The sequence below is a fragment of the Hemiscyllium ocellatum genome, chromosome 3 (genome assembly GCF_020745735.1).
Source record: "Hemiscyllium ocellatum isolate sHemOce1 chromosome 3, sHemOce1.pat.X.cur, whole genome shotgun sequence".
In the NCBI taxonomy this organism is placed as follows: domain Eukaryota; kingdom Metazoa; phylum Chordata; class Chondrichthyes; order Orectolobiformes; family Hemiscylliidae; genus Hemiscyllium; species Hemiscyllium ocellatum.
Genome location: NC_083403.1, coordinates 102,509,452 through 102,535,678, shown reverse-complemented (window position 1 = coordinate 102,535,678; position 26,227 = coordinate 102,509,452). Strand labels below are relative to the sequence as shown.

The 26,227-nt window shown below is 41.8% G+C and overlaps 1 protein-coding gene across 1 annotated transcript in view; it reads left to right on the top strand.

The window, feature by feature from the left end:
* The window catches only part of capn9 (calpain 9), a 70,403-nt gene that overhangs the window by 10,804 nt on the left and 33,372 nt on the right, over window positions 1–26,227 (top strand). The window contains exons 2-4 of the mRNA XM_060852300.1: window positions 20,176–20,245; window positions 22,006–22,124; window positions 24,113–24,246. Coding sequence (XP_060708283.1) covers window positions 20,176–20,245; window positions 22,006–22,124; window positions 24,113–24,246 — 323 coding nt within the window. The remainder of the gene's footprint in view (window positions 1–20,175; window positions 20,246–22,005; window positions 22,125–24,112; window positions 24,247–26,227) is intronic.

Genomic DNA, 26,227 nt, shown 5'->3' with positions numbered 1-26,227 from the left:
CAAGTTGAGTGTATGGATCATGTACTGACAGCAAAAGGTCTTTGCCTAGATCTTGAAGAGGGGAGAGCTGAGTGATGTGGTGATCAACAGGTGTAAAGTTAGTGCAATGAGTAATTGGATTTGTCAACTACGGTTAACAAATTTCTTGCCTATTTTGTCTGAGGAGTGTGACCTATACATTAACTCACAGTCAAGGACAACAAGAACAAGAGTAAGTAAAATCAATAACCTTGAGAGGTCAACACCAGTGTGGAACCATTTTGATGACTGTGTGGAATTTGCACGTTCTCGTCGTATCTGCGTAGGTTTCCTCCGGATGCTCCGGTTTCCTCCCACAGTCCAAAAATGTGCAGGTAGGGTGAATTGGCCCTGTTAAATTGCCCGTGGTGTTAGCAGCATTAGTCAGAGGGAAATGGGTCTGGGTGGATTACTCTTTGGAGGGACGGTGTGGACTGGTTGGGCCGAAGGGCCTGTTTCCACACTGTAGAAAATCTAATCTAATCTTATCCAATCTAAATGATGAAGTCATCCTGCAGTGAGACAGGATTTGGAGAAACCCCAATTAGCAAGGACAAACATCTAGGCATTTATGTCAGAGAATAATGCTACACTCAGATCAAGGAAGACCACCAGGGCATTGTCTTTGCTTGTGATCAGTATCTACTGATAGTGATAGTTGCGTTTGATGACAAGCCACTTAAAAACATTCTCCTCAAGTCATCTGTTCCAAAAAACCTGCAAAGAATGTTACTCCAGTTCCATAAATATTGTCTGGATGTGACACATAAACAACTGAAACAGATGTACATTGCTTATATGATATTGTTAGCAGCACTCCTGATAAAGAACTGAGAGCATGCTATGATGGATTGTGAAATATTCACAAGCCAATGTGGAGCAGCAGCTCAACATGCTTGAAGAATAATCAATTTAACAAAGAAATTGCACTGAATCTTATCATATTGTGGCAAAATGTTCTTTTCTGTCAAGTTTCATGGAGGACTTCTCTCCATATGGCCTGTTGAGATTTTTGTTCAACGTTAATTTCTACTATGACCCAATGTAGGAATAAGGTCAATGAGTTTCACCATTTTTGTCTCTGATATTTTTTTTAGATTAGACTTACAGTGTGGAAACAGGCCCTTCGGCCCAACAAGTCCACACCGACCCGCTGAAGCGCAACCCACCCATACCCCTACATTTATCCCTTACCTAACACTACGGGCAATTTAGCTTGGCCAATTCACCTGACCCGCACATCTTTGGACTGTGGGAGGAAACCGGAGCACCCGGAGGAAACCCACGCAGACACGGGGAGAACGTGCAAACTCCACACAGTCAGTCGCCTGAGTCGGGAATTGAACCCGGGTCTACAGGCGCTGTGAGGCAGCAGTGCTAACCACTGTGCCACCGTGCCGCCCATATCTCGTAATCAATCTGTTTCTGCTACTGCACAACCTTCCACCAAGCCTCATGCTGTGTCATTCTCTCACTATTGCCTGCAACGTCTTCCCCATTTGCTCTTACTCACCCAGTTCCCCACATCACTAACGCTATGTGCCTTGCCCAATCACTTACTCAGGACACCTTATCATCTTTCCCTCGCCTGCACCAGTACAAACAGCTGTGCAACCCGCTTTCATCTCCCATAATCCATCCCTTTCTCTCATTTTAGGAGAAAATGTCCCACAGTAGGGCAGAAAGAGACAAAATAGGTAGTAGGGTTCCTGGCATGTGGTTTCTTACCCTTTACAAAGACAGGATCTTGACCTTGACCATCTCAAGCAGCTGAATGACAGCGCTGGACTGATACCGGGTATAACCCTTGACTTACTGTGTAAGGCCCCTGACTGAAAAGTGCCTCCATCGACTGAGAACAACTCCCCTTAGATTTTGAGACATGGCCATTCGGTTGAAGCACGTGCAATGTGGTTTGCCACATATGCTGCTGACACCTGGTGGCAGATGTGAGATTAACAATACGTGATACAGTGACACGTCCATGCCTCTTGACTGAGGATGGCTGATAAACTGCCTGATTTTGTGTCTGGGCTAATAGGCAAGTAAAGACAAAAGGTATTATGAACCTGTTAGCTCTGGCAGAGGGGATAATGCGCTAAAAAGGCAAGGCAAAGCAAACTGGGATGCTTTGAACACCCAGTCAGGCACAAAGTGAGTGAGCGCTAGGAGAGTAAGCAAGCAGCCCAGAAATGCAGCCTGGTCAAATCCATGAGCTGGGAACCTATCTGTGTACACAAATTGTCCTTGCATCTGTTTGACAACAATAGTTGCAGCATTAGAGGACAGAAGCATATTTTAAATGGATTGAAATGGTGCTGGGGTTCAAGGTACGCCAGGAGATAGAAAAGATATGTAGGAAAGGCAAAGTTACAGTGATCATGGGGAATTTCAATATCTAGGACCCAAAAGCATAGCCTCAGAGTAAAGGGAAGACCTTTTAGAATGGACATAAGGAGAAATGTCTTCAGCCAGAGAGTGGTGAATCTATGGATTTTATTGCCACAGAAGGCTGTGGAGGCCAGATCACTGAGTATATTTAAGTCTGAAATAGATAGGTTCTTGAGTATCAAGGATTATGTGGAAAAAGTGGGAGAATGGAGTTGAGAAACTTATCAGCCATGATTGAATGGCAAAACAGATTTGTTGGGCTGACTGGCCTAATTTCTGCTCCAATTCTTATGGTCTTAACACTGATTAAGGAGTTTAGAAGCAGATGGGGATGCGTGAGTTAGTCTGCCTGGGCGGCATGGTGGCACAGTGGTTAGCATTGCTGCCACACAGCGCCTGAGACCTGGGTTCAATTCCTGCCTCAGGCAACTGTCTGTGTGGAGTTTGCACATTCTCCTCGCGTCTGTGTGGGTCCACCTCCAGGTGCTCCGGTTTCTTCCCACGTCCAAATATGTGCAGGTCAGGTGAATTGGCCATGCTAAATTGCCCATAGTGTTGGGTGAAGGGGTACATGTTAGGGAATGGGTCTGGGTGGGTTGCTCTCGGAGGGTCGGTGTGGACTTATTGGGCTGAAGGGCCTGTTTCCACACTATAAGTAATCTAAAGGATCTTCAGTGGATACTGTTTGCCATTGTGAGACCCCCAGACCCCAACAGACACTCACCAGTCCCGGATTGTAGTAGGCACTACTGCTTCCAGTGCTGCTGGGACTTTAGAGCTGCTGCTAATGTAATTGGTCAAGATTTCCACATGGCTGAAAGGTTGCTATGATTGGTGGAGATGAGTTCACTCTGACTTTGCAGGGAAACCCAGTCATCTGTAAAATCATGGCCAATTGATTGGACCATTTTTGACCAACAGAACCATTTACCGATCCCCCTGCATTCCAAATCTTGTTAGCAGAAATGTTGGAAGAAAATGAAAATAAACAACTTGTTTCAATGTTCCAATGAATTTTCTTATGGGTTATCTTGTGGCAAAGGAGCAAGAGATTAATCATTGATTCTTAGAGAGTGCAGCGCAATCTTGGAGAGTTGAGAATTATACCCCTCATTTCAGTAGGGATCCTATTATCCTCAATCAGATCCACAGTTAGCCTATCACAGATTGCAATAAAAAACATTGATTCTCAGAGTTGCTGTATACAGCTAGCTTAAGTCCACAAAACAGAATGAGTAGTGGGTGTGTGTCAGCTGTCACTGGAATGTACACTGATCCAGAATTACTGCATTCTATAGCTGAGGTTTGTGGGTGGAGTGAGGGTGGGAACTGGACACAGTCAGCATTTTTGTCGAGCCTTCATTCTACATCATTGAATCAGCTAATTAAAGAGTGTATTTTTTTTTATCAGATGTAACTTCCAACCTGTGCACTACAAATCTCTGGGTTCAAAACCCCCTCCAGAGACCTCAGGATCCTCTCTCGGCAGATAATCCAGCTCAGTACTACAGACCATTGAAGCTGTCATTTGAGTTCCTGAACTGAGGCCGGAGCTAAGTATGAAAGACCCTATGGTGCTATTTTTAAAAGAGCAGTTCGTTCTGATGTTTTGGCCAAGATCTATCCCTGAACCAGCATCACTAAAACACGGCAAATACATGGGACCACCACCACCTGTAATATTCCCTCCAAGTCACTCACCATCCTGACTTGGAACTATATCACTGTCTCTTCATTGTCTCTGAGTCAAAATCCTAGAATTCCCTCCTGAATCCATCAACCTACAGCAGGTGGAATGCAGCGATTCAAGAAGGCAGCTCATCACCATCTCCTTAAGGACAACTAGGGACAGGGAATAAATGCTGGCCAGCCAGTAACACCCATATTCTACAAACAAATTTTAAAGATGATCTGACCATTAGCTTCTGAATGCTGCATAAATATTGCAGCATTGCAGCAGTAATTAAACTTAAAAAAAACACTTTCTGTAAAGTATTTTGGGAAATCTTGAGATTATGAGAGGTGTTATATAAATGCAAATATTTCCTCAGTTATTGGGGTGTAACCACTGGAAGTGTTTTTCAACCATTGCATCAGAATATAGCGCCAACCTGCTGGATTAGCTTTGTCTTATACTCATGTTCCATTTTGCACTGAATTTACAGCTTTTCTCAATGAATAAACTGCCTTTGTCCTCTCTCTTTTGTCTGAAATTGGATCCTCCTATTGGAGCACAGTCGTGTAAATATACAGGTCTCTGCGTGTGTGCTCTGCTTAAACAGCAGTAAAAGACTTACATTTATAGAATTATTTAACAACCATTGTATGTTTCAAAGTGCTTTAGAGCCAGTGAGCTATTTTTTAAAGTGTTGTAATGTGACAGCCAATCTGGGCACAGCCAACTCTCATAACCAAAGTGGTAATGATCAGATAGAGCCTTCGAATAATTACAGTATATACAGCCATTTGACCCATTGTGTCTTCACACACACTGAAATACAATGCACTCAAAATCCTAATCACTTGCTGTTTAAAAAATAGTTTACTCATTGACATTGCTTCTTTTGCCAATTATTTCTTCAGGGAATCTTTGAGAAATTCTAATGCATTTCTCCAGTTCTCCTATGAGTCTCCTGTTTCTCTCATAATGTTGGTTGACATAAATATTGGCAAGGATATGAAGGAGAACTCCATTGGCATCCGTCATATAGTGTGATGGAATCTTTTACATTCACACTAACAAGCTAATAGAATCTCGGTTTAACATCTTATCCAAAAGATGGAGCATCTGACAGGGCAGCACCTCCTTATCACTACACTGGCATGTCAGTCTTGCTTGAGCATTAGTCATTGGGAACTCCATAGTTAGGAGATAGGAGGTTCTGTGGGAACGAATGAGATTCATGGTAGGTGTTTTGCCTTCCAGGTGCAGGGTTTGTGATGTCTTGGATCATATTTTTGGGATCCTTGAGGGGGAGGGGGAGCAGCCGTAAGTCATGGTCCATATAAGCACTAACAACATAAGTAGGAAAAAGGATGGGGGCTTAAGGCAGTAATTCAGGGAGCTAGTGCGAGAACAAACAGAGTTGTTATTTCTGGTTTGTTGCCCATGCCACGTGCTAATGAGGCAAGAAATAGGGGGAGAGAGGAGTTGAACATATGGCTACAGGGATGGTGAGGGCGGGAGTGTTTTGGATACCTGGATAATTGGGGCTTATTCTGAGGGAGGTGGGACCTCTACAAACAGGACAATCTTCACCTGAACCAAAGGGGTACCAATATCCTGGGGAGAAATTTGCTAATGCTCTTCAGGAGGGTTTAAACTAATTCAGCAGGGGCGTGGGAACCTAAATTGTAGTTCCAGTGTCCAGGAGGTTGACAACAATGAGATCAGAAATGAGGTACCAAGGTTGTAAGAGTTCACCAACAAGCAGAAAGGTGACTTGAAGTGAATCTATTTCAACGCTAGGTACATCCGGAATAAGGTGGATAAGGGCGGCACAGTGGCACAGTGGTTAGCACTGCTGCCTCACAGCGCCAGGGACCTGGGTTCAATTCCCGCCTCAGGCGACTGACTGTGTGGAGTTTGCACGTTCTCCCTGTGTCTGCGTGGGTTTCCTCCGGGTGCTCCGGTTTCCTCCCACAGTCCAAAGATGTGCAGGTCAGGTGGATTGGCCATGCTAAATTGCCTGTAGTGTTAGGTAAGGGGTATATGTAGGGGTATGGGTGGGTTGCGCTTCGGCGGGTCGGTGTGGACTTGTTGGGCCTGTTTCCACACTGTAAGTAATCTAATCTAATCTAAAACTTGCAGCATGGGTTGGTACCTGGGACTTCAATGTTGTGGCCATTTTGGAGACATGGATAGAGCAGGGACAGGAATGGTTGTTGCAGGTTCCTGTGTTTAGATGTTTCAGTAAGAACAGAGAAGATTATTGGGGTTGTATTATAGACCCTTAATAGTCAGCGGGAAATTGAGAAACAAACTTGTAAGGAGATCTCAGTTATCTGTAAGAATAATAGGATGGTTATGGGAGGGGATTTTAATTTTCCAAACATAGACTGGGACTGCCATAGTGTTGGATGGAGAGAAATTTGTTCACTGTGTACAAGAACATTTTCTGATTAAGTTTGTGGATGTACCTACTAGAGAAGGTTCAAAACTTGACCTACTCTTAGGAAATAAGGCAGAGCAGGTGACTGAAGTGTCAGTGGAGGAGCACTTTGGGGCCAGCGACCATAAATCTAATAGTTTTAAAATAGTGATGGAAAAGGATAGACCAGATCTAAAAGTTGAAATTCTAAATTGGAGGAAGGCTAATTTTGACGATATTAGACAAGAACTTTCAAAAGCTGATTGGGGACAGACGTCCGTAGGTAAAGGGACGGCTGGAAAATGGGAAGCCTTCAGAAAGGAGATAACAAGAGTCTAGAGACAGTGGACTCATCCTGTTAGGGTGAAAGGAAAGGCTAGTAGTGTAGGGAATGCTGATGACTAAAGAAATTGAGGTTTTGGTTTAGAAAAAGAAGGAAGCATATGTCAAGTATAGACAGGATAGAGTATAAAGGCAGTAGGAGTATACTTAAGAGGGAAATCAGAAGGGGTAAAATGGGACTTGAGATAGTTTTGGCAAGTAGAGTTAAGGAGAATCCTAAGGGTTTTTACAAGTACATTTTTTACAAGTACAAAAAGTAACTAGAGAGACAATGGGACCCCTCAAAGATCAGCAAGGCGGCCTTTGTGTGGAGTCACAGGAGATGGGGGAGATACTAAATTAGTTTTTTGCATCAGTGTTTAATGTGGAAAAGGACATGCAAGATATAGAATGTAGAGAAATAAATGGTGACATCTTGAAAAATGTCCATATTACAGAGGAGGAAGTTTTAGATATCTTGAAATGCATAAAAGTGGATAAATTCCCAGGACCTGATCAGGTGTATCCTAGAACTCTATGGGAAGCTAGGGAAGCGATTGCTGGGCCTCTTACTGAGATATTTGTATCATTGATAGTCACAGGTGAGGTGCTGGAAGACTTGAGGTTGGCTCACCTGGTGCCATTACTTAAGAAAGACAATCCAGAGAAATATAGAATGGTGAGCCTGACATTAGTGGTGGGCAAGTTTTAGATTAGATTACTTTAGATTAGATTACTTACAGTGTGGAAACAGGCCCTTCGGCCCAACAAGTCCACACCGACCCGCCGAAGCGCAACCCACCCATACCCCTACATTTACCCCTTACCTAACAATACGGGCAATTTAGCATGACCAATTCACCTGACCCGCACATCTTTGGACTGTGGGAGGAAACCGGAGCACCCGGAGGAAACCCACGCAGACACGGGGAGAATGTGCAAACTCCACACAGTCAATCGCCTGAGTCGGGAAATGAACCCGAGTCTCAGGCGCTGTGAGGCAGCAGTGCTAACCACTGTGCCACCGTGCCGCCCACGAAGTTGCTGGAGGGAATTCTGAGGGACAAGATGTACATATATTTGGAAAGGCAAGGACTGATTAGGGATAGTCAACATGGCTTTGTGCATGGGAAATCATGTCTCACAAACTTGATTGAGTTTTTTGAAGAAGTAACAAAGAGGATTGATGTGGGCAGAGTGGTAGACGTGATCTATATGGACTTCAGTAAAGCATTTGACAAGGTTCCCCATGGGAGACTCGTTAGCAAGGTTAGATCTCATGGAATACAGGGAGAACTAGCCATTTGGATACAGAACTGGCTCAAAGGTAGAAGAGAGAGGGTGGTGGTGGAGGGTTGTTTTTCAGACTGGAGGCCTGTGACCAGTGGAGTGGCACAAGGATCGGTACTGGGTCCACTACTTTTCATCATCTATATAAATGATTTGGATGTGAGTGTAAGAGGTATAGTTAGTAAGTTTGCAGATGACACCAAAATTGGAGGTGCAGTGGACAATGAAGAAGGTTACCTCAGATTACAACAGGATCTTGATCAGATGAGCCAATGGGCTGAGGAGTGGCAGCTGCAGTTTAATTTAGATAAATGCGAGGTGCTGCATTTTGGGATAGCAAACCTTAGCAAGACTTATACACTTAGAATGAAGGCTGCTAGTGCCATCTTTATGAATAAAGAGACATTGGAGTGCAATTTCATAGCTCCTTGAAAGTGGAGTCGCAGGTAGATAGGTTAGTGAAGGCAGAGTTTGGTATGTTTTCCTTTATTGGTCAGAGTATTGAAGCTGAAAATGTGTTGCTGGAAAGGCGCAGCAGGTCAGGCAGCATCCAAGGAGCAGGAGAATCGTTTCGGGCATGAGCCCTTCTTCAGGAATCTTCTTCAGAGTATTGAATACAGGAGTTGGGAGATCATATTGCGGTTGCACAGGACATTGGTTAGGCCACTTTTGGAATATTGCATGCAATTGTGGTCTCCAGATGTTGTGAAACTGGAAAGGGTTCAGAAAAGATTTACAAGGATGTTGCCAGGCTTGGAGGATTTGAGCTATAGGGATAGGTTGAATAGGCTAGGGCTGATTTCCCTGGACCATCAGAGACTGAGGGGTGACCTTATAGAGGTTTATAAAATCATGAGGGGCATGGATAGGATAAATTGACAAAGTCTTTTCTCTGGGTTGGGGTAGTCCTGAACTAGATTAGATTAGACTTACAGTGTGGAAACAGGCCCTTCGGCCCAACAAGTCCACACCGACCCGCCGAAGCGCAACCCACCCATACCCCTACATTTACCCCTTACCTAACACTACGGGCAATTTAGCTTGGCCAATTCACCTGACCCGCACCTCTTTGGACTGTGGGAGGAAACCAGAGCACCCGGAGGAAACCCACGCAGACACGGGGAGAACGTGCAAACTCCACACAGTCAGTCGCCTGAGTCGGGAATTGAACCCGGGTCTACAGGCGCTGTGAGGCAGCAGTGCTAACCACTGTGCCACCGTGCCGCCCACTAGTGGGCATAGATTTAGAGTAAGAAGCAAAAAATATAAAAGAGACCTAAGGGAGAACTTTTTCACGCAGAGAGTGGTACGTATATGGAATTAGCTGCCAGAGAAAGTGGTGGAGGCTAGTACAATTGCAAAATTTAAAAGGCATCTGGATAGGTATATGAATAGGAAGGGTTTGGACCGGGTGCTGGCAGGTGGGACTAGATTGGGTTAGGATATCTGGCTGGCATGGATAAGTTGGATCAAAGGGTCTGTTTCCATACTGTACATCTCCATGACTCTAAGATGTTAAAAGAGGGGGAGGCGTGGCATTGTTAGTCAAGGATAGTATTACGGTGGCAGAAACAATGTTTGAGGACTTGTCTACTGAGGTAATATGAGCTGAGGTTAGAAATAGGGAAGGAGAGGTCACCCTGTTGGGAGTTTTTTATTGGCCTCCAAATAGTTCCAGAGATGTAGAGGAAAGGATAGAAAAGATAATTCTGGATAGAAGTGAGAGTAACAGGGTGGTTGTTATGGGGGCTTTAACTTTCCAAATATTGACTGGAAGTACTATAGTTCAAGTACTTTAGATGGTTCTGTTTTTGTGCAAAATGTACAGGATGTAGACAAGCCAACAAGAGGCCACAGTGGATTTGGTACTAGGTAATGAACCTGGCCAGGTATGAGATTTGGAGGTCGGTGAGCACTTTGGTGGTAGTGACCACAATTCAGTTATGTTTACTTTAGTGACGGAGAGGGATAGGTATATATCGCAGTGCAAGAGTTATTGCCAGGGGAAAGGCAATTATGATGTAATTAAACAAGATTTAGGATGTATAGGATGGGGAAGGAAACTACAGGGGATGGGCACAATTGAAATGTGGAGCTTATTCAAGGAACAGGTACTGCGTGTCCTTGATGAGTACGTACCTGTCAGGCAGGGAAGAAATGGTCAAGCAAGGGAGCCATGGTTTACTAAAGGAGTTGAATCCTTTAATAAGGCTTATATTAGGTGAAATGTGAAGGCTCAGTTAGGGCACTTGAGAGTTACAAGTTGGCCAGGAAAGACCCAAAGAGAGACCTAAGATAGTTGGTAGATAGGATCAAGGAAAACCCTAAAGCTTTCTATAGGTATATCATGAATAAAAGAATGACTAGAGAAAGAATCGGGCCAATCAAGTATAGTAGTGGAGTCTGAGGAGATAGGGGAAGTGCCAAATGAATATTTTCTGTCAGTATTCACACTGGAAAAAGACAATGATGTCAAGGACAGTACCGAGATATAGGCTACAAGACTAGATGGGATTGAGGTTCACAAGGAGGAGGTGTTAACAATTCTGGAAAGTGTAACAATAGATATATCCCTTGGGCTGGATGGGATTTATCCTCGGATTCTCTGGGAAGTCAGGGAAGAAATTGCAGAGCCTTTGGCTTTGATCTTTACATCGTCATTGTGTACAGGAATACTGCTGGAGATTGGAGGATAACAAATGTTGTCCCCTTGTTCAAGAAGAGGAGTAGAGACAATGCTGGCAATTATCGACCAGTGAGCTTTACTTTGGTTGTGGCTAAAGCTTTGGAAAAGTTTATAAGAGATAGGATTTATAATCATCTAGAGAGGAATCATTTGATTAGGTATAGTCAACACAGTTTTGTGAAGGATAGGTTGTGCCTCACAAACCTTATTGAGTTCTTTGAGATGGTGACCAAACAGGTGGATGAGGGTAAAGCGGTTGATATGGTGTACATGGATTTCAGTAAGGTGTTTGATAAGGATCCCTATGGTCGGCCATTGCAGAAAGTACGGAGGCATGGGATTTAGGGTGATTTAGCAGTTTGGATCAGAAATTAGCTAGCTTAAAGGAGACAGAGGATGGTAATTGATAGGAAATGTTCACCTTGGAGTTCACTTACGATTGTGTACCGCAAGGATCTGTTTTGGGACCATTGCTGTTTGTCATTTTTATAAATGACCCAGATGAGGACGTAGAGGATGGGTTAGTAAATTTGCAGATGACTGTAAGGTCAGTGGAGTTGTGGATAGTGCTGAAGAATGCTGCAGGTTACAGAGGGACACAGATATGCCGCAGAGCTAGGCTGAGAGGTGGCAAATGGAATTTAATGCAGAAAAGTGTGAGTTAATTCACTTTGGAAGGAGTAACAGGAATAAAGAGGACTGAGCTAATGGTAAGGTTCATGGTAATGTAGATGAGCAGAGAGATCTCGGTGTCCATGTACATAGATCCCTGAAAGTTGCCACCCAGGTTGATCGGATTGTTAAGAAGATATACAGAGTGTGAGTTTTTATTCATGATTTGGAGATGCCGGTGTTGGACTGGGGTGTACAAAGTTAAAAATCACACAACACCAGGTTATAGTCCAACAGGTTTAATTGGAAGCACACTAGCTTTCGGAGCATTGCTCCTTCATCAGGTGGTAGTGGAGGGCTCAATCCTAACACACAGAATTTATAGCAAAAATTTACATTGTGATGTAACTGAAATTATACATTGAAAAATTGATTGTCTGTTCAGGCTTTCATTTGTTAGAATACCGTGAAAGTTTCACTCCTTTCATGTTTAAATCACAAAACCTTTTTTTTAAAAGTTGCATTCTTGGGTTAGCTGTTAACATTGGTGATAGCTAGACAATATGTTGAAGGTGTTAGCCCCCTGTGTTCTCTGTCAATGCCATGATGTTTAGATTGATTCTAATCAAAAAAGTGGGATAATGGAGTTTTACATGAATTCATGCAGTTTTTGAGCTCAGAATTCTACATGAATGTATGCAGTTTTTGAGCAAAGTACAATGTAACCCTGCAAGTACAAATTCACCCCATAAAATATATGTGTGCATGTGGGTCTTTGTCTGTCTGGGTGTGTGTGTCTGTCTGGGTTGGGGGTTGTGAGTGTGAGAAAGTGTATGTGTGTGTGTAGTCAGTGCAGAGTGTCTTAAGTCTGTGAGGGGGTGCATATGTAAGTGTGTGTGTCTGTAAGGGTGTTTGTGGGTGTCTGTGTGCGCGTCTGTGTATATGTGTGTCCGTGTGAATGTGCGTATAGGAGTGCCTGTGTGTGTGTGTGTGAGAGAGAGAGTGTGTGTGTGTGTGTATAGTGCAATGGTGGTCACCTGTAATGTGACATGAACCCAAGGTCCCAGTTGAGGCCCTCCCTATGGGTATGGAACTTAGCTATCAGCCTCTGCTCGGCCACTTTTCACTGCTGCCTGTCCCGAAGTCCACCTTGGAGGATGGTCACCCGAAGGTCCGAAGTCGAGTGCCCTGGACCACTGAAGTGTTCCCCAACTGGGATGGAACCCTCCTGTCTGTTGATTGTTGTGCGGGTGCACATTCATCCGTTGTCATAGCCTTTGCTTGGTTTCCCCAATGTACATGCCTCAGGGCATCCTTGCCTGCAACGTATAAGATAGACAACGTTGGCTGAGTCACATAAGTACCTGCCACGTACATAGTGGGAGGTGTCCCCACGTGTAATGGTGGTATCTATGTCCACACTCTACCGAGCAGAGGCTGATAGCTAAGTTCTGTACCCATAGGAAGGGCCTCAACTGGGACCTTGGGTTCATGTCACATTACAGGTGGCCACCATTGCACTATACACACACACAGATACTCCAACACACACTCTCACACACACATAGACACTCCTATACACACATATACACATATATACACAGGTGCGCACACAGACACCCACACACATCCTTACAAACACACACACTCCCACACTCGCACATGCACTCCCTCACAGACTTAAGGCACTCTGCACTCACTACACACACACATACACTTTCTCACACTCACAACGCCGATCCCAGACAGACACACACACACAGACAGACAAAGACCCACATGCACACATATACTTTATGGGGTGAATTTGTACTTGTAGGGTTACATTGTACTTTGCTCAAAAACTGCATGCATTCATGTAAAACTCCATTATCTGACTTTTTAGATTAGAATCAATCATGGCATAGACAGAGAACACAGGGGGCTAACACCTTCAAAATATTGTTTAGCTATCACCATTGTTAACAGCTAACCCGAGAATGCAACTTTTTTTAAAAAAAGGTTTTGCGATTTACACATGAAAGAAGTGAAACTTGCACAGTATTCTAACAGATGAAAGGCTTAACAGACAATCAATTTTTCAATGTATAATTTCAGTTACATCACACTGTAAATTTTTGCTATAAATCCTGTGTGTTAGGATTGAGCCCTCCACTACCACCTGATGAAGGAGCGATGCTCCGAAAGCTAGTGTGCTTCCAATTAAACCTGTTGGACTATAACCTGGTGTTGTGTGATTTTTAACTTAGTTTTTATTGGTAGAGGTATTGAGGTTCAGAGCCATGTGGTCATGTTGCAGCTGTACAAAACTCTGGTGCGGCCACACTGGGGGTATTGCATCAAGTTTTGGTCACTGCATTATAGGAAGGATGTGGATGCTTTGGAAAGGGTTCAGAGGAGATTTACCAAGATGTTGCCTGGTATGGAGGGAAGGTCTTATGAGGAAAGGCTGAGGGTCTCGGGGCTGTTTTCATTAGAGAGAAGAAGGTTGAGAGTGACTTAATTGAGACATATAAGATAACCAAAGAGTTAGAGTGGTCAGTGAGAGCCTTTTTGCTCAGATGGTGATGGCTTTAAATTGAGGGGTGATAGTTGTAGGACAGATGTCAGAGGTAGTTTATTTACTCCGTAGTAGAGGCGTGGAACACCCTGCCTGCAACTATAGTAGATTCACCAGCTTTAAGGGTATTTAAGTGGTCATTGGATAAACATATGGATGAAAATAGAATAGAGTAGGATAGATAGACTTCAGATTGGTTCCATGTTCTAAGTTCTATTGTTGCCCTCATGACTTAGAATCCAGAGTCGTGTGATTCAGAGGTAAGTGCTACCAAAAGAGCTACAATGCAAACACAAGGTGCCATGTAGGCACTCACCAGAGGTAACACTGGAAAGAAGTGATCAAAGCCAGTAGGAACTTCATCTTCCCTAATACTCACAATCTTATGGCACAAAAGGAAACCATTTGGCATTTTGCAATGGTGCCAGCTCTTCCGAAAGAGATGCAATTAATCAACAGCAGCAATTTGCATTTATGCAATACCTTAAAACACAGTGAAAACATTCCAGGGTACTTTGCAAGGATGCATTCTGATGAAAATTTGATACTGAGCCACATAAGGGGATATTTGGACACTGATCAAAAGCTTGGCTGAAAGAGCCTTTAAGCAGCATCTAAAAGAAGGCTAGAGAGAGGTTGCGAGTTTAGGGAAAGCTTTGAGCTTAGTCAGCAATAGTAGAGCAAATAAAATTAAGGTTAACAAAAGATGCTAGTGTTGAAATTTAAACAGAGTGCAATCCTTTTATTAATTTATACTTTTTAGTTTTATTATGATAGTTATAGACAATCTCATGAATTACTGGTTTGAATTTGTCTCATCATCATGATTAAGAGCTGCAGCAAGGATTATTTTTCCATTATCCAACAATCTCTCTCCACACTCTCCCTTTCTTTAAAATGCTTCTTATAATCTACCCCTTAGACTAAGCATTCACTTCTCTTCATTAATATCTCTTTCATGTCTTGGTGTGAAATTCTACTTCATAACCATCCTATGCAGAACCTTGAGATGTTTTTGCTAAATTGAAATAGCTACATAAATGCAGGTTGTTGTTGGTTAGGTGGATGTACTGTCCCAGACCTTGTGTTTATGTATCCAAACATATTTCAGTTTGATTCATTAATACCGTGATGCATAATCAAAAAACACAGGCTCTATTTTTATCCAATATAGGCATATTTGCTTATGCATCAGACTTTGGTCTGATTGATATTCATTGTAAGTTTAAAGTGAGTCCAAAATATTTAAAGTATTTGCAGCAGAGTTAGCATTGGGAGATCACAAAATCTTACAGCACAGAGGTAATCGTTTGGCCCATTATACCTGTGCCAGGTCTTGTAAAGAGTTATCCAATTAGTCCCACTCCCCTGCTCATTCCCCGTTCCCTGCAAATGTTTCAAGTACTTATCTAATTAACTTTTGAAAGTTAATATTGAATCTACATCCCTTTCAATCAGTGCACATTCCAGACCAGAACATTTTGCTGCTTAAAAAACTCTCCTGATCCACTCTCTTATTCTTCTGCTCAGGATTTTAAATATGCGTCCTCATATTACAACCCTCCTGGCACTGGGGAGGATGATTTCTTCTTATTTATTGTATCAGAGCCATTTATAATTTGGCAGATCTCTATTAAATTGATCTCTAACCACTTCCCTCTGCTCATATATTTGAGGCTCCACAGTCCTGATGTAATTTTGCCTGGCAGATTCATAGAAGATGATAGTGTCCAGTCGATGCAACATAAGGATGTTACTGTTACATCAACACCCCTATTTATCCCCATTCTACAACAGTTGTACCCTGTCCAATCTTCTTGTAATACTTCCCATCACTGTCTGCAGTTACACCTCCATTCTCCCTGGCATTGTCTTGGTTACAATCACTCCATTCCCATAATCTCCACCACATCCATCATCTCTGGTCACACTATTGTATGTTCAGGTAATGGTTTAGAATTGTAAACTTCCAGTTGTAAAGGCCACAGGGGATAACATGAGATGGCACTGAATATATGACGTTTCCTTACAGTACTATTGAAAATAACTGCTTCAGAGGTATTGGATTATTTTGTTCTTATGGTTATCTATTCATAGTTGAAGTGTTACTGTAGTTTAACTGGTCTGGCTCTTTTCTTAGAGGTAGACGTGTGAGGTTAGGTCCAATCCAGGTCAGGAATCTTGTGTTCTCCCCAGGTTGGTTTGATGATGGGGCTGGGGGGATAAATTTAATTATACAAGGGATGCAGACCATGGCATTATTCCATCTCTGTCCCATTTAAATCTGTACCAGGAAGATCCTTGGGCTACCTTCCCACCTTACCATCAATTGAGGCTCTTAAGTGAGAAATTAATGTTCTTGTTAAGCTAAAGATGAACAGGAGGTGCGAAAGGGGATACATAGCAATAAAACTGCAAGTTTCACTGGGGGTGCATCTCATTCAAAGGCATTCAGAAGCTGATTGGGAGACCTGGCATTCTAAGAGGGTGGGGTGGGTTTGAAAGCCAGCCCCTTGCCCTTGCTGCTGACCCCTCTTCACCCTTCACTTGCCACCTCATCTTTTACAAACAGTGACTAAATTTTTAAAATACTTCTTTGGCTGTGGTTCAGAAATGCAAGTTCTTTCCTTATCTGTCATATTTGATCAGGTATGTGAACAATGGGCATTTGTTTTGTGCTGGTGACAAACTAATAAAGCCAATTGTGTTCTATACATGTCCCATTGAGGCCCCTCATTATACAACTCACCTTTTTTTTTTGGGTGTAATGTATCAGCGAAATGACCTGTGATGAGGGTGTGGTGGGATTTGGGGGGATGTATGTGGGAGAGGATGAAAGATACAGAAATAGCCCTACCTGAGTTTAACTTTCTAGGTGGGGTGATGACTAATCTGCCATTCTTTCTCAGCCAGTCATTACTTGTTTGAGAACCGGTTTAGCTGCAATTTTGTCCTCAGGTTTGAGGTATTATTCAAATCCATGCTGTCAATTCTGGTTTTCATTCTCAAATGTTAGCCATTTTGTGAAGCACCTGGATGAAAGTTGAAAGGGGATGCAACATGAAGAACAACATATCATAATTATATAGCCTACTGTAAAATAGTATAAATATCACAAGGTGCTTCATAGGGACAGCAAGTAAAATTTCTACAAAGCTCACATAAATAGATATTAAGACAGAGAAATACAGACTGTACATCAGAGAGCTCAGAAGTGATAGAGAATATGGCTTCATGCAATGTAGAATATTTGGATGTTATAATGTGGAAGCCCATCCAAAAGTGCATTGGAAACAGTCAAATTTGGAACTAATAGAGGCATAGAAGAGGCCTCCATGAGCAGATGTGTTGAGATAATAATGACCAAGTTCGTTGTAGTTATAATGGTGGAAATTGACAATCCTAGTGATAGTGTGAATATGAGATCAAAAGCTGAAGTCAAAAGTCTCACCAAAGTTGTGAACAGTCTGGTTTATCCCCACTCTGTTTCAAGGAAAAGCTATGGTGATTGTAACTGGGGAGCAGAGTTTGTGATGCAGACCAAAGACAATGGTTCAGCTTTCCAAGTATTTAGTTGGAGGAATGTTTTGCCCCTCCTGTACTGGATGAACACTTTGCCAATTCAGAGACAGATAGAGATAGATGGAGATTGTGGTGGGGTTGGGTGGCATGAGTACAAGTGCAAACTAATACTCTGTTCTCAGATGGTGTCCCTGAGCAAGTAAAAGAGAAATGGAAGGGATTCAAGGCTGAATTTTTGGTGATCATCAGTAGTAACAGCTAGAAGAGAATCCATTGTCTTTGATTCGCTGGTTATGATAAGACAGATAAGAACAGAACTAGGTGAGAACAGTCCCACTTGCAGGATGATAATGGAGACATGTGTGGTGTGGTCAATCATATCAAAGACTGGAGATGAATAAACAGAGGCGGTTACCTTTACCTTGGTCCAATAGGATGTCATTCATGACTGTGAGAAGAGTCATTTCAGTTCTGTGGCAGGGGCAGAAATCTGAATGGAGGGATCCTAACGTGGACTTCTGGGAAAGCTTGGCACAGATTTGGGAATGAACAATGTGTTCAATACTTTTGGAGAGGAAAGGAAGATTGAAGATAAGGTTGTAATCCATGGGGTCAGAGAAGTCAAGGGAGCTTTAAGTGGAAGGCCATCAGAATTGTGCTAATAGAGAAAAGACTTAACAGCAAACTAGGTTTGTTCAATATATTGTATCAATTGCATGCATGACACTGTGATCTTTTGCTATGAATTCCGCGTCTTATGATTCTGCTCCACAGTTACCTGATGAAGGAGCAATGCGCCGAAAGCTATTACTTCCAAATAAACCTGTTGGACTAAAACCTGGAGTTGTGTGGTTTTTATGATGGTAATACTAGACAAGTTAGGTACCAGAAAGAAACCTGGCTTGATAGATCATATGATTAATTTTTGAAATTGGTCATTGTGTTAGTCATTTAAATGTATTCACACAAGGCAACAAATCTTATTATGCAAAAAAAAAGCAAGCAAAGCTATGCCTATATAATAAATGAATGAATGAATGAATGAGTGAATTAGCTTTATACTTAGCAAGACAGTTAGAAATATCTTAACACAGACATCAAAACAAAATTTCAGCATGTTTTCCAATACCATCCATTACAGTCTCAATTCCACAGAAATATTACTTATATCTTAGTTTTTACTCACATGGCTTGCCCCAGTTTCCTTTTTTTGAGCTGTGGTGATCATTTTACAATTCCTTTGATAAGAACCTTTCACAATTTTTATGACCTAAATTTTATGAGTTTCAATAAGTTGAAGATTTCTATCCAGACTCTCCTGACCTAGAAGCTCCATGGACTAGCAATCTTTTCTGCTGAGGTCACTGGTTTTCCTGAACTGACTTGGTTCTCTGGCTAGGCAAAGCAACTCATCTGAATTAAAACTTTAGGTTTTCAACTAAAACTCTGAATTTTCTGTTCTGAAGTCAAAACTAGTCATAGGAGTCATAGAGATGTACAGATCAGAAATAGACCCTTGGGTCCAAACTGTCCATGCCGACCAGATATCCCAACCCAATCTAGTCCCACCTGCCATCCACCCGCCCCTTATCCCTCCAAACCCTTCCTATTCATATACCCATCCAGATGCCTTTTAAATGTTACAATCATACTAGTCTCCACTTTGCCTGTCAAAAACACAAATCGCATAAACATTTATTTTAAAAAGGTTTTCCCAGGAATCTATCTGTCTCACATGCATCCTTAGAACTGATGCATTTTCATATGACCTTCTGACATTTAAAAAAATTTCATAGAGCTGATCCCTGTCCATCTGTTTGCATTTTGAAATCCAAAGCCTAAAATATAATATATATATATTATACATCTCTCATAACATTATGGTAAACATGTACAAATTCCAATTTAGCCTGCACTGTGAACAGCTCTGGTCTTCAGCAAACTAACAGGAACTAATATTTTGCGTAAGCTAATTTCATTTGAACTCATAATTTTCAGGAACATAGCAAAAAGTTTAACCAATGATTGCCTGTTGACGCACATGGGGAGATCCAAAAGAGATTTACAAATTATGATACTAAAACTGAGATGTTGTAATGATCCAGCTTAATGGAATGGGCTGAGGCTTTTATCAGAAAAAATGACTGAGACACGATTCAATAAAGAAAATGAAAGGTTATGAAAGCACTTGATAGAGTTTGTGGACAGAAAATGTTTCCACTAAGAATATAAAACTAGGGTTCATAAGTATAAAGTATTAACTACTTAATCTGATAAGAAATCGAGGAGAAATATCTTTACTCAGAGTAGTGAGAATGTGGAACTTGCTACCACAAAGATAGATTGAAGTGAATAGCACTGATGCGTGGTAAATAAAGGAGGAACGAATATAAAGTTTTGCTGATGGATGGGAAGGAGAGAAGTTGCAGCATGAATGGCCTGAGATGTAAATTCCACGTGATTTTATATAACTAGAGGGGTAATGAAGCAAATTTGTTTTTGCCTCATGAGTTTCTCTAATCTAGAAGTTATGGTCTGAAATGATTATGGAAGCAGATTCAATCATAACTTTCAAAAGGAAGTTTGATAAATTTGTGAAATCAGGAAATATGACAGAGCTCTGTGGAAAATCAGTCATGGATTGCCCATTTGTAAAATGTTCTAACTTATCAATTTGCTTGCAGGAGATTTCGAGGAACCCAGAGTTTGTTATTGATGGAGCATCAAGGACTGATATCTGCCAAGGAGATCTGGGTAAGGAGTTTTAATGAGTAATTACAAGGGGGGGCTTACAAAAAATGTTTTTGAAGTAGCAAATGTGGATGGTGAGGTTGTCAGCTACAGGCAAGAATTGGCCCCAATTCTCCTCCAGTTGTGAACTGAATATTTGATCCAGCGGTATGGGGAGGTGTTAGGGGTGTTGAGTGGATTACCATCTATTTGGCATTCACATGATTTTTAAATGTTGTAACTGTAACTATCATGTCCTGTAGCAGTTCATTCCATATATGCACCATCTTCTGTGTGAAAATGTTGCCACGCAGGTCCCTTTTAAATCTTTCCCCTCTCACCTTAAATCTCTGCCCTTTAGGTTTGAACTTGCCTATTCTAGGGAAAAGACCTTTGCCATTCACCTTATCCATGCTCTTCATGACTTTTTAAACCTCTAAAAAGTCACCCCTCAACTTCCTACGCTCCACGGAAAAAAAGTACTTTTGGAATGTAGTCACTATTGTAAAGTATGGTAAATGCAGCAGCTAATAAGTACGCATCAAGGACAGGTACGTTAACAGGGAAAGGTTTACAGGGTTATGGGCCAAACATAGGCAAATGGGACTAATTTGGAAACCTGGTTGGCATGGATGTGTTGGACAGAAGAGTTTGTTTCCATGCTGTATGACTCTATGATCTCTTATTATTTTGTGCCTGTAGCAGCCTATTTCAAAGCTGCTGGTCAAGGTGGTCTTTTTGGCAATAATACCATTCCAATCATTGTGACCCAAGCATCTCTGGAGACAAAGTGCATCATTGACATTTAGTTTTGGTGGAGCACAAACAAAGGGTTAACACCGGAGAGGCCAGTTTCCTTGACTGTATTCAGTTTAGGTAGTGACCAATATAGAGAACATACAATACAGAGAGCAAATAAAAAACAAACTGGAATTGTCAGGCAAGAAATCATCTGATCAATCAAACGTAATGCAGGCAATGATATCTGGAGCAGTTGGGGTAATATGTCAGCAGCACCCAGAAGACTACACTTTAGTACAATGACATACCTGATAACCCAGGCCATTGAGAAGGACACCAGGGATAACAGCTTTGAATAATATTGTGGGATCTTTCTGTCCACCTGAGAGAGCAGACAGGGTTTTCTCAATGTAGTATCTCTGACAGATGCAGCACTTCCTAAGTATTGTGTTGGAGATATGGATCAAACTCCTGGAACTCTCTGTACCTACACCAAATGAACTGCAGCGTTTCACGAAGGCAACTCACCATTTTCTTTTTTAAGGACAATAGGGCTGAACAATGAATACTGGTCCAGCCAGCAGCTCCCACAAGGAAGAAATGAAAAAAAAACAGCTTGGATTATGCAGGTCAAAACTTTGGAGAGGGGACTTGAATCCATGACATCGAACTGCTGCTAACACATGAAATTGTGGGAACTAAAAACAAAAAATGCTGGAGATAACAGCAGATCAGGCAGCATCCATGGAGAGAAAGCAAGCTAATGTTTTGAGTCTAGATGACTCTTCAACAGAGTTATAGACTCAAAACATTAGCTTGCTTTCTCTCCATGGATACTGCCCGACCTGCTGTGATCTCCAGAATTTTGTGTTTTCAGTTCAGATTTCAGCATCTTCAGTAATTTGTTCCTACATTGTGGGAACTGCCTTACTTTTGGAATTAATGCCTTTTATCAAACCACCAGGTTCCTTCATAGCCAAGAGTATTTCTGATGCTGACCTATAGTTGAGTTTGTTAACACCTGATTTGCTTTCTTTTACTAGGAGATTGCTGGTTTCTTGCTGCTGTTGCTTCACTGACTCTTAATCAGAAAATAATGTGCCAAGTTGTTCCTCTGGATCAGTCCTTTGACCGCAATTATGCTGGAATCTTTCACTTTCGGGTATGACCCTTGACATCCTGAAGAACAGAACCATGGTCAATATTGATAAATGCTCTCCTTCACAAGTTATGCAAATAACGATTCAAGTAGGAGATAAATCAGTCAGGGAGGAGTAAGGACAAGGGAATGAGTGGAGGAGAAGGAAGAGAAAATGATGAAACACAGACCAACATAAAGTAAAGTTAAAAATCACACAACACCAGGTTATAGTCCACAACACCAGGTTATAGTCCAACAGGTTTAATTGGAAGTTCTGGCTTTTGGCGCATTGCTCTTTCAGCAGGCGATTGTGGCCTCCAAATCATAACATAAAGCAAAAAATGGAAGAAGTTAGAGGATCCGGGAGAACCAAATTTGAAGAAGACAGTACAAGGGATAGGATGAAGGAAAGCAGAGAGCTGAAAATGAAAGAAAAGTGAAAGGATTAAAAAAAAATTGCATTATTAATGCATTTCAAGATTGTGTCAAACCACTTTGTGGCTAATGAATTATTTTGAATTATTGCCACCACTGGAATGCAATAAATGTAGCAGTTAATTTGTACATAAATCTGCAAATAGCAATGAGCTATGTACCAAATAATTTACGTTCAATTTTAACAAGGGAGAGAGCAAAATGATACCACAAATTAGCAATGCTACAGTTTCAAGAGCTGAAATGGAACAGAAACAAGGGGATTGAGAAAAATAAGTTAGCACAGACAGAGCATAAAAAAGGATGAGGGAGGGATAAAGAAGGGAAGAAGGAAGATTGGAAGGTAGGAGGGAGGCATGAGAGTATGGGGGATGAAGGATAGAAAGGGGGTTAAGAGTTGAAGGAGGGGAAGGAGAGATCAAGGAGGGAAAGAAGGATGAAGGAAGGGGGAAGGGTTAACGAGGTTTAAAGGAGAGTGAAAGATTTAAAAAAACACAATTGTTTGCATCCATTATCTAAAGGTATGAACTCTGATTCCTGAATTTTCTGGCATTGGAAATAGTTTCCCTTTATTTCCTCTACTGAAACCCCTGTTTATTTTCAACAACTCTTTTAAAGCTTTGCTTACTTGTGTCTGCTCTAAGGAGAATAAAATGAGCTTTCCAAGTCCTCAGTTACTGAAGAAGTCAAAGTCCAAACGCAGCAAGACCTGGACAATATCCAGGCTTCACTGATAAGTAGTAAGTAACATTCATGCCATACTAGTGCCAGACAATGACCATCTCCAACAAGACAGAATCCAACCATCTTCCCATGATGACCAATAGCATCTCCCCAGCTGAATATCTGCCACCATCAATATTCTGGGAGTTACCATTGACCGGAAACTCAACTGTCTAGCCAAATCAATATTGTAGTTACAAAGGCAGTTCAGCAGCTGGAACTTTTATGGTGAGTAACATACCTCCTGACTTCCTAAAGGCTGCCTACCATCTAAAAGGCACAAATCAAAAGTCTGATAAGATATTCTCAAATTGTTTGGACAATTGAGGATCTAATAACATTCAAGAGCCCAATACCATGCAAGAAATTGCAGTCCACTTGATCAGTATGACATCCACCAACCTGAACATTTACTCCCTGCTAACTGATGCATGGTGGCAGCATTATGTATCAAATGCAAGATGCACTATAGCAAAAGAACAAGGCTCATTCGACAGCATCTTCCAAATGTGTAACTACTACCACCCAAAAAGACACAGTAGACAGATGGAAGTACCACTACCTGCAAGTTTCCTTCCAAATCACACACCATCCTGATTTAGAAATGTATCACTGTTCCTTCAGTGTTGCAGGGTCAAAATGCTAGAACCCCCTTCCTAACAGCACCTAAAACACATCGACTTCAGGAAGATGGCTTACTGATGCCCGTAATCTGTGAAAGAATAAAAGAACATCTCCACCATATTGAAATCCCCTGTATCATGTTGACTTGAAGCTATGACCTGAATTTTAGTTTCTGGGTTTAAAACACAACCTTGTAAAGTGAATAACATTTTTCTATTTTCCCCTAGTTTTGGCAATATAACGAGTGGGTGGATGTAATAATTGATGACCGTTTGCCAACCTTTAGAAACCGTCTGGTGTTTTTACACTCTGCCAGTAATGATGAGTTCTGGAGTGCCTTGCTGGAAAAGGCCTATGCTAAGTGAGTGCAAACATTATCATTGTCTATAATCTCTTAATGCAGACTCTAATGTATGTGTATTCTTTTTACCTTTGGCAATCTGCCTCTGAGATTTCAAAGTCTTGCAAAGATAATTCTGATTATTTATTCTTGTGATGTGGGCATATTTATTCTGAAGATGTGGTGGTAGACCCTTACGTTGGTGGATAAGAGTCAAACAAAACTAAGCCTTTGCCAACTCTGGCCACATTCCTGGAGAATTCTTGACCAGACATCTCACTTCTAACCCAGTCAAATAGCCTCTTATTCCCCTCCTCAAATATCTCAAAGTAAATAAATTAAAATATTAAGGAGCAATTTAGTCCCTCAATGGGTATCTCTATGGCAACAGTATTCTGGACATTAATCTCTAATTCCTGATTGGCAACATTGAACCACATTAATAGTGGAACTGGAGTCACACATGAGCAGGTTTCCATCCTCAGGAGGTATCAGACTTGCAGTTTGTTTTTTTTAAGACAGCTTGACAGCTCCACAGTCCCTTTTATTGATACCAGCTTTTTATGTTTGGATATTTTTAAACTGAGTGAAAATTTTGCAAAGTGCTACGGTGAAATACTGAACTCGTATTCTCTGACCTGCCAGTTCAATAACGAAAACAAAACCAACCAGAGATTTCCTCTTGTTTCGTTGTGTTTTCCCTTGTAGCTTCTTGTCAAGTTACCATTTTCTTTGGAATGATCCAAGTGTTTGCTGTCAGCCAACTGAATGTTCTCTGGAATGAGTGGACTAACTTCCTCAATGGAAACTGTCAGAGACGTTGTTCTCAGTGTCAAATATGTCTTAGTGGGGTTGCATGTTTCACCTCTGAGTCATCATTTAACATCCCACTCTCGAGCCTCAAGCATACAATTCAAGTTTACTGTGCAGTATTGAAGGGAGTGTTGCATTGTCTAAGGCAGTGCTTTCCAACTGTGACCCCAATTTATGGCTTGAAAATGGTCACAACCCCTGAGTGAGAACTGTAAGACCAGAGAGTGAGGGGGAGCTGTGCAAATAGGAGGCCAGGCAACACGCAATTTTAAAAACCCACCTGTTCATTACTTGGAACAGGAAATGGATATCAAACATCATGCCCATCATGAAAAAAGAGAGGAATTAAGAGGATCACACAACTGTTAACACGAGGTCCAAGTTCCACAGCAGCGATGGCTGCCTTAGATGTCACGATCACAGAATCTTGTTTCGTGACCCGCAATTTGGGAAGTTCTGGCCTAAGGTGCTGTTTTTCAGTTGAGACTTTAAACTGAAGCCCTGTCTTCTCCCTCAGAAATGTAAAAGATCCCATGATATTTCCTGATGAAAGAAAAGCAACAGAGCTCTCCCCAGTGTCTTTGTCAATATTGATCTATCAGTCAATGCAACAAAAATTACTTTTGCTGATCATTAGCACATACCTGTCTGTGGCAGACTGTGCAAATTAGCTGCCATGTTCCCTATATCACAACAGTGAATATATTTCAAAAGTATTTCAGTAGCTTTTAGGTACTTTGGGACATCTTGAAGTTGTACAGGGCACTGGAAGCTTTCCTGACTATGAAAGATAATGTAAGCTGCTAAATTGCAGTGACTGGAATGTAATTTCCATCAGGCAGAAGAGCAAGAGCTCTTTTATTTCACCAGCGTCTGTTCAACTGGGCGTTATGGTGGCACAGTGGTTAGCACTGTTGCCTCACAGCGCCAGAAACCCGGGTTCAATTCCCGCCTCAAACGACTGACTGTGTGGAGTTTGCACGTTCTCCCCGCATCTGCGTGGGTTTCCTCCGGGTGCTCTGGTTTCCTCCTACAATCCAAAAATGTGCAGGTTAGGTGAATTGGCTGTGCTAAATTGCCCATAATGTTAGGGGTAAATGTAGGAGAGTGGATCTGGGTGGGTTGCGCTTCGGCAGGTCGGTGTGGACTTGTTGGGCCAAAGAGCCTGTTTCCACACTGTAAGTAATCT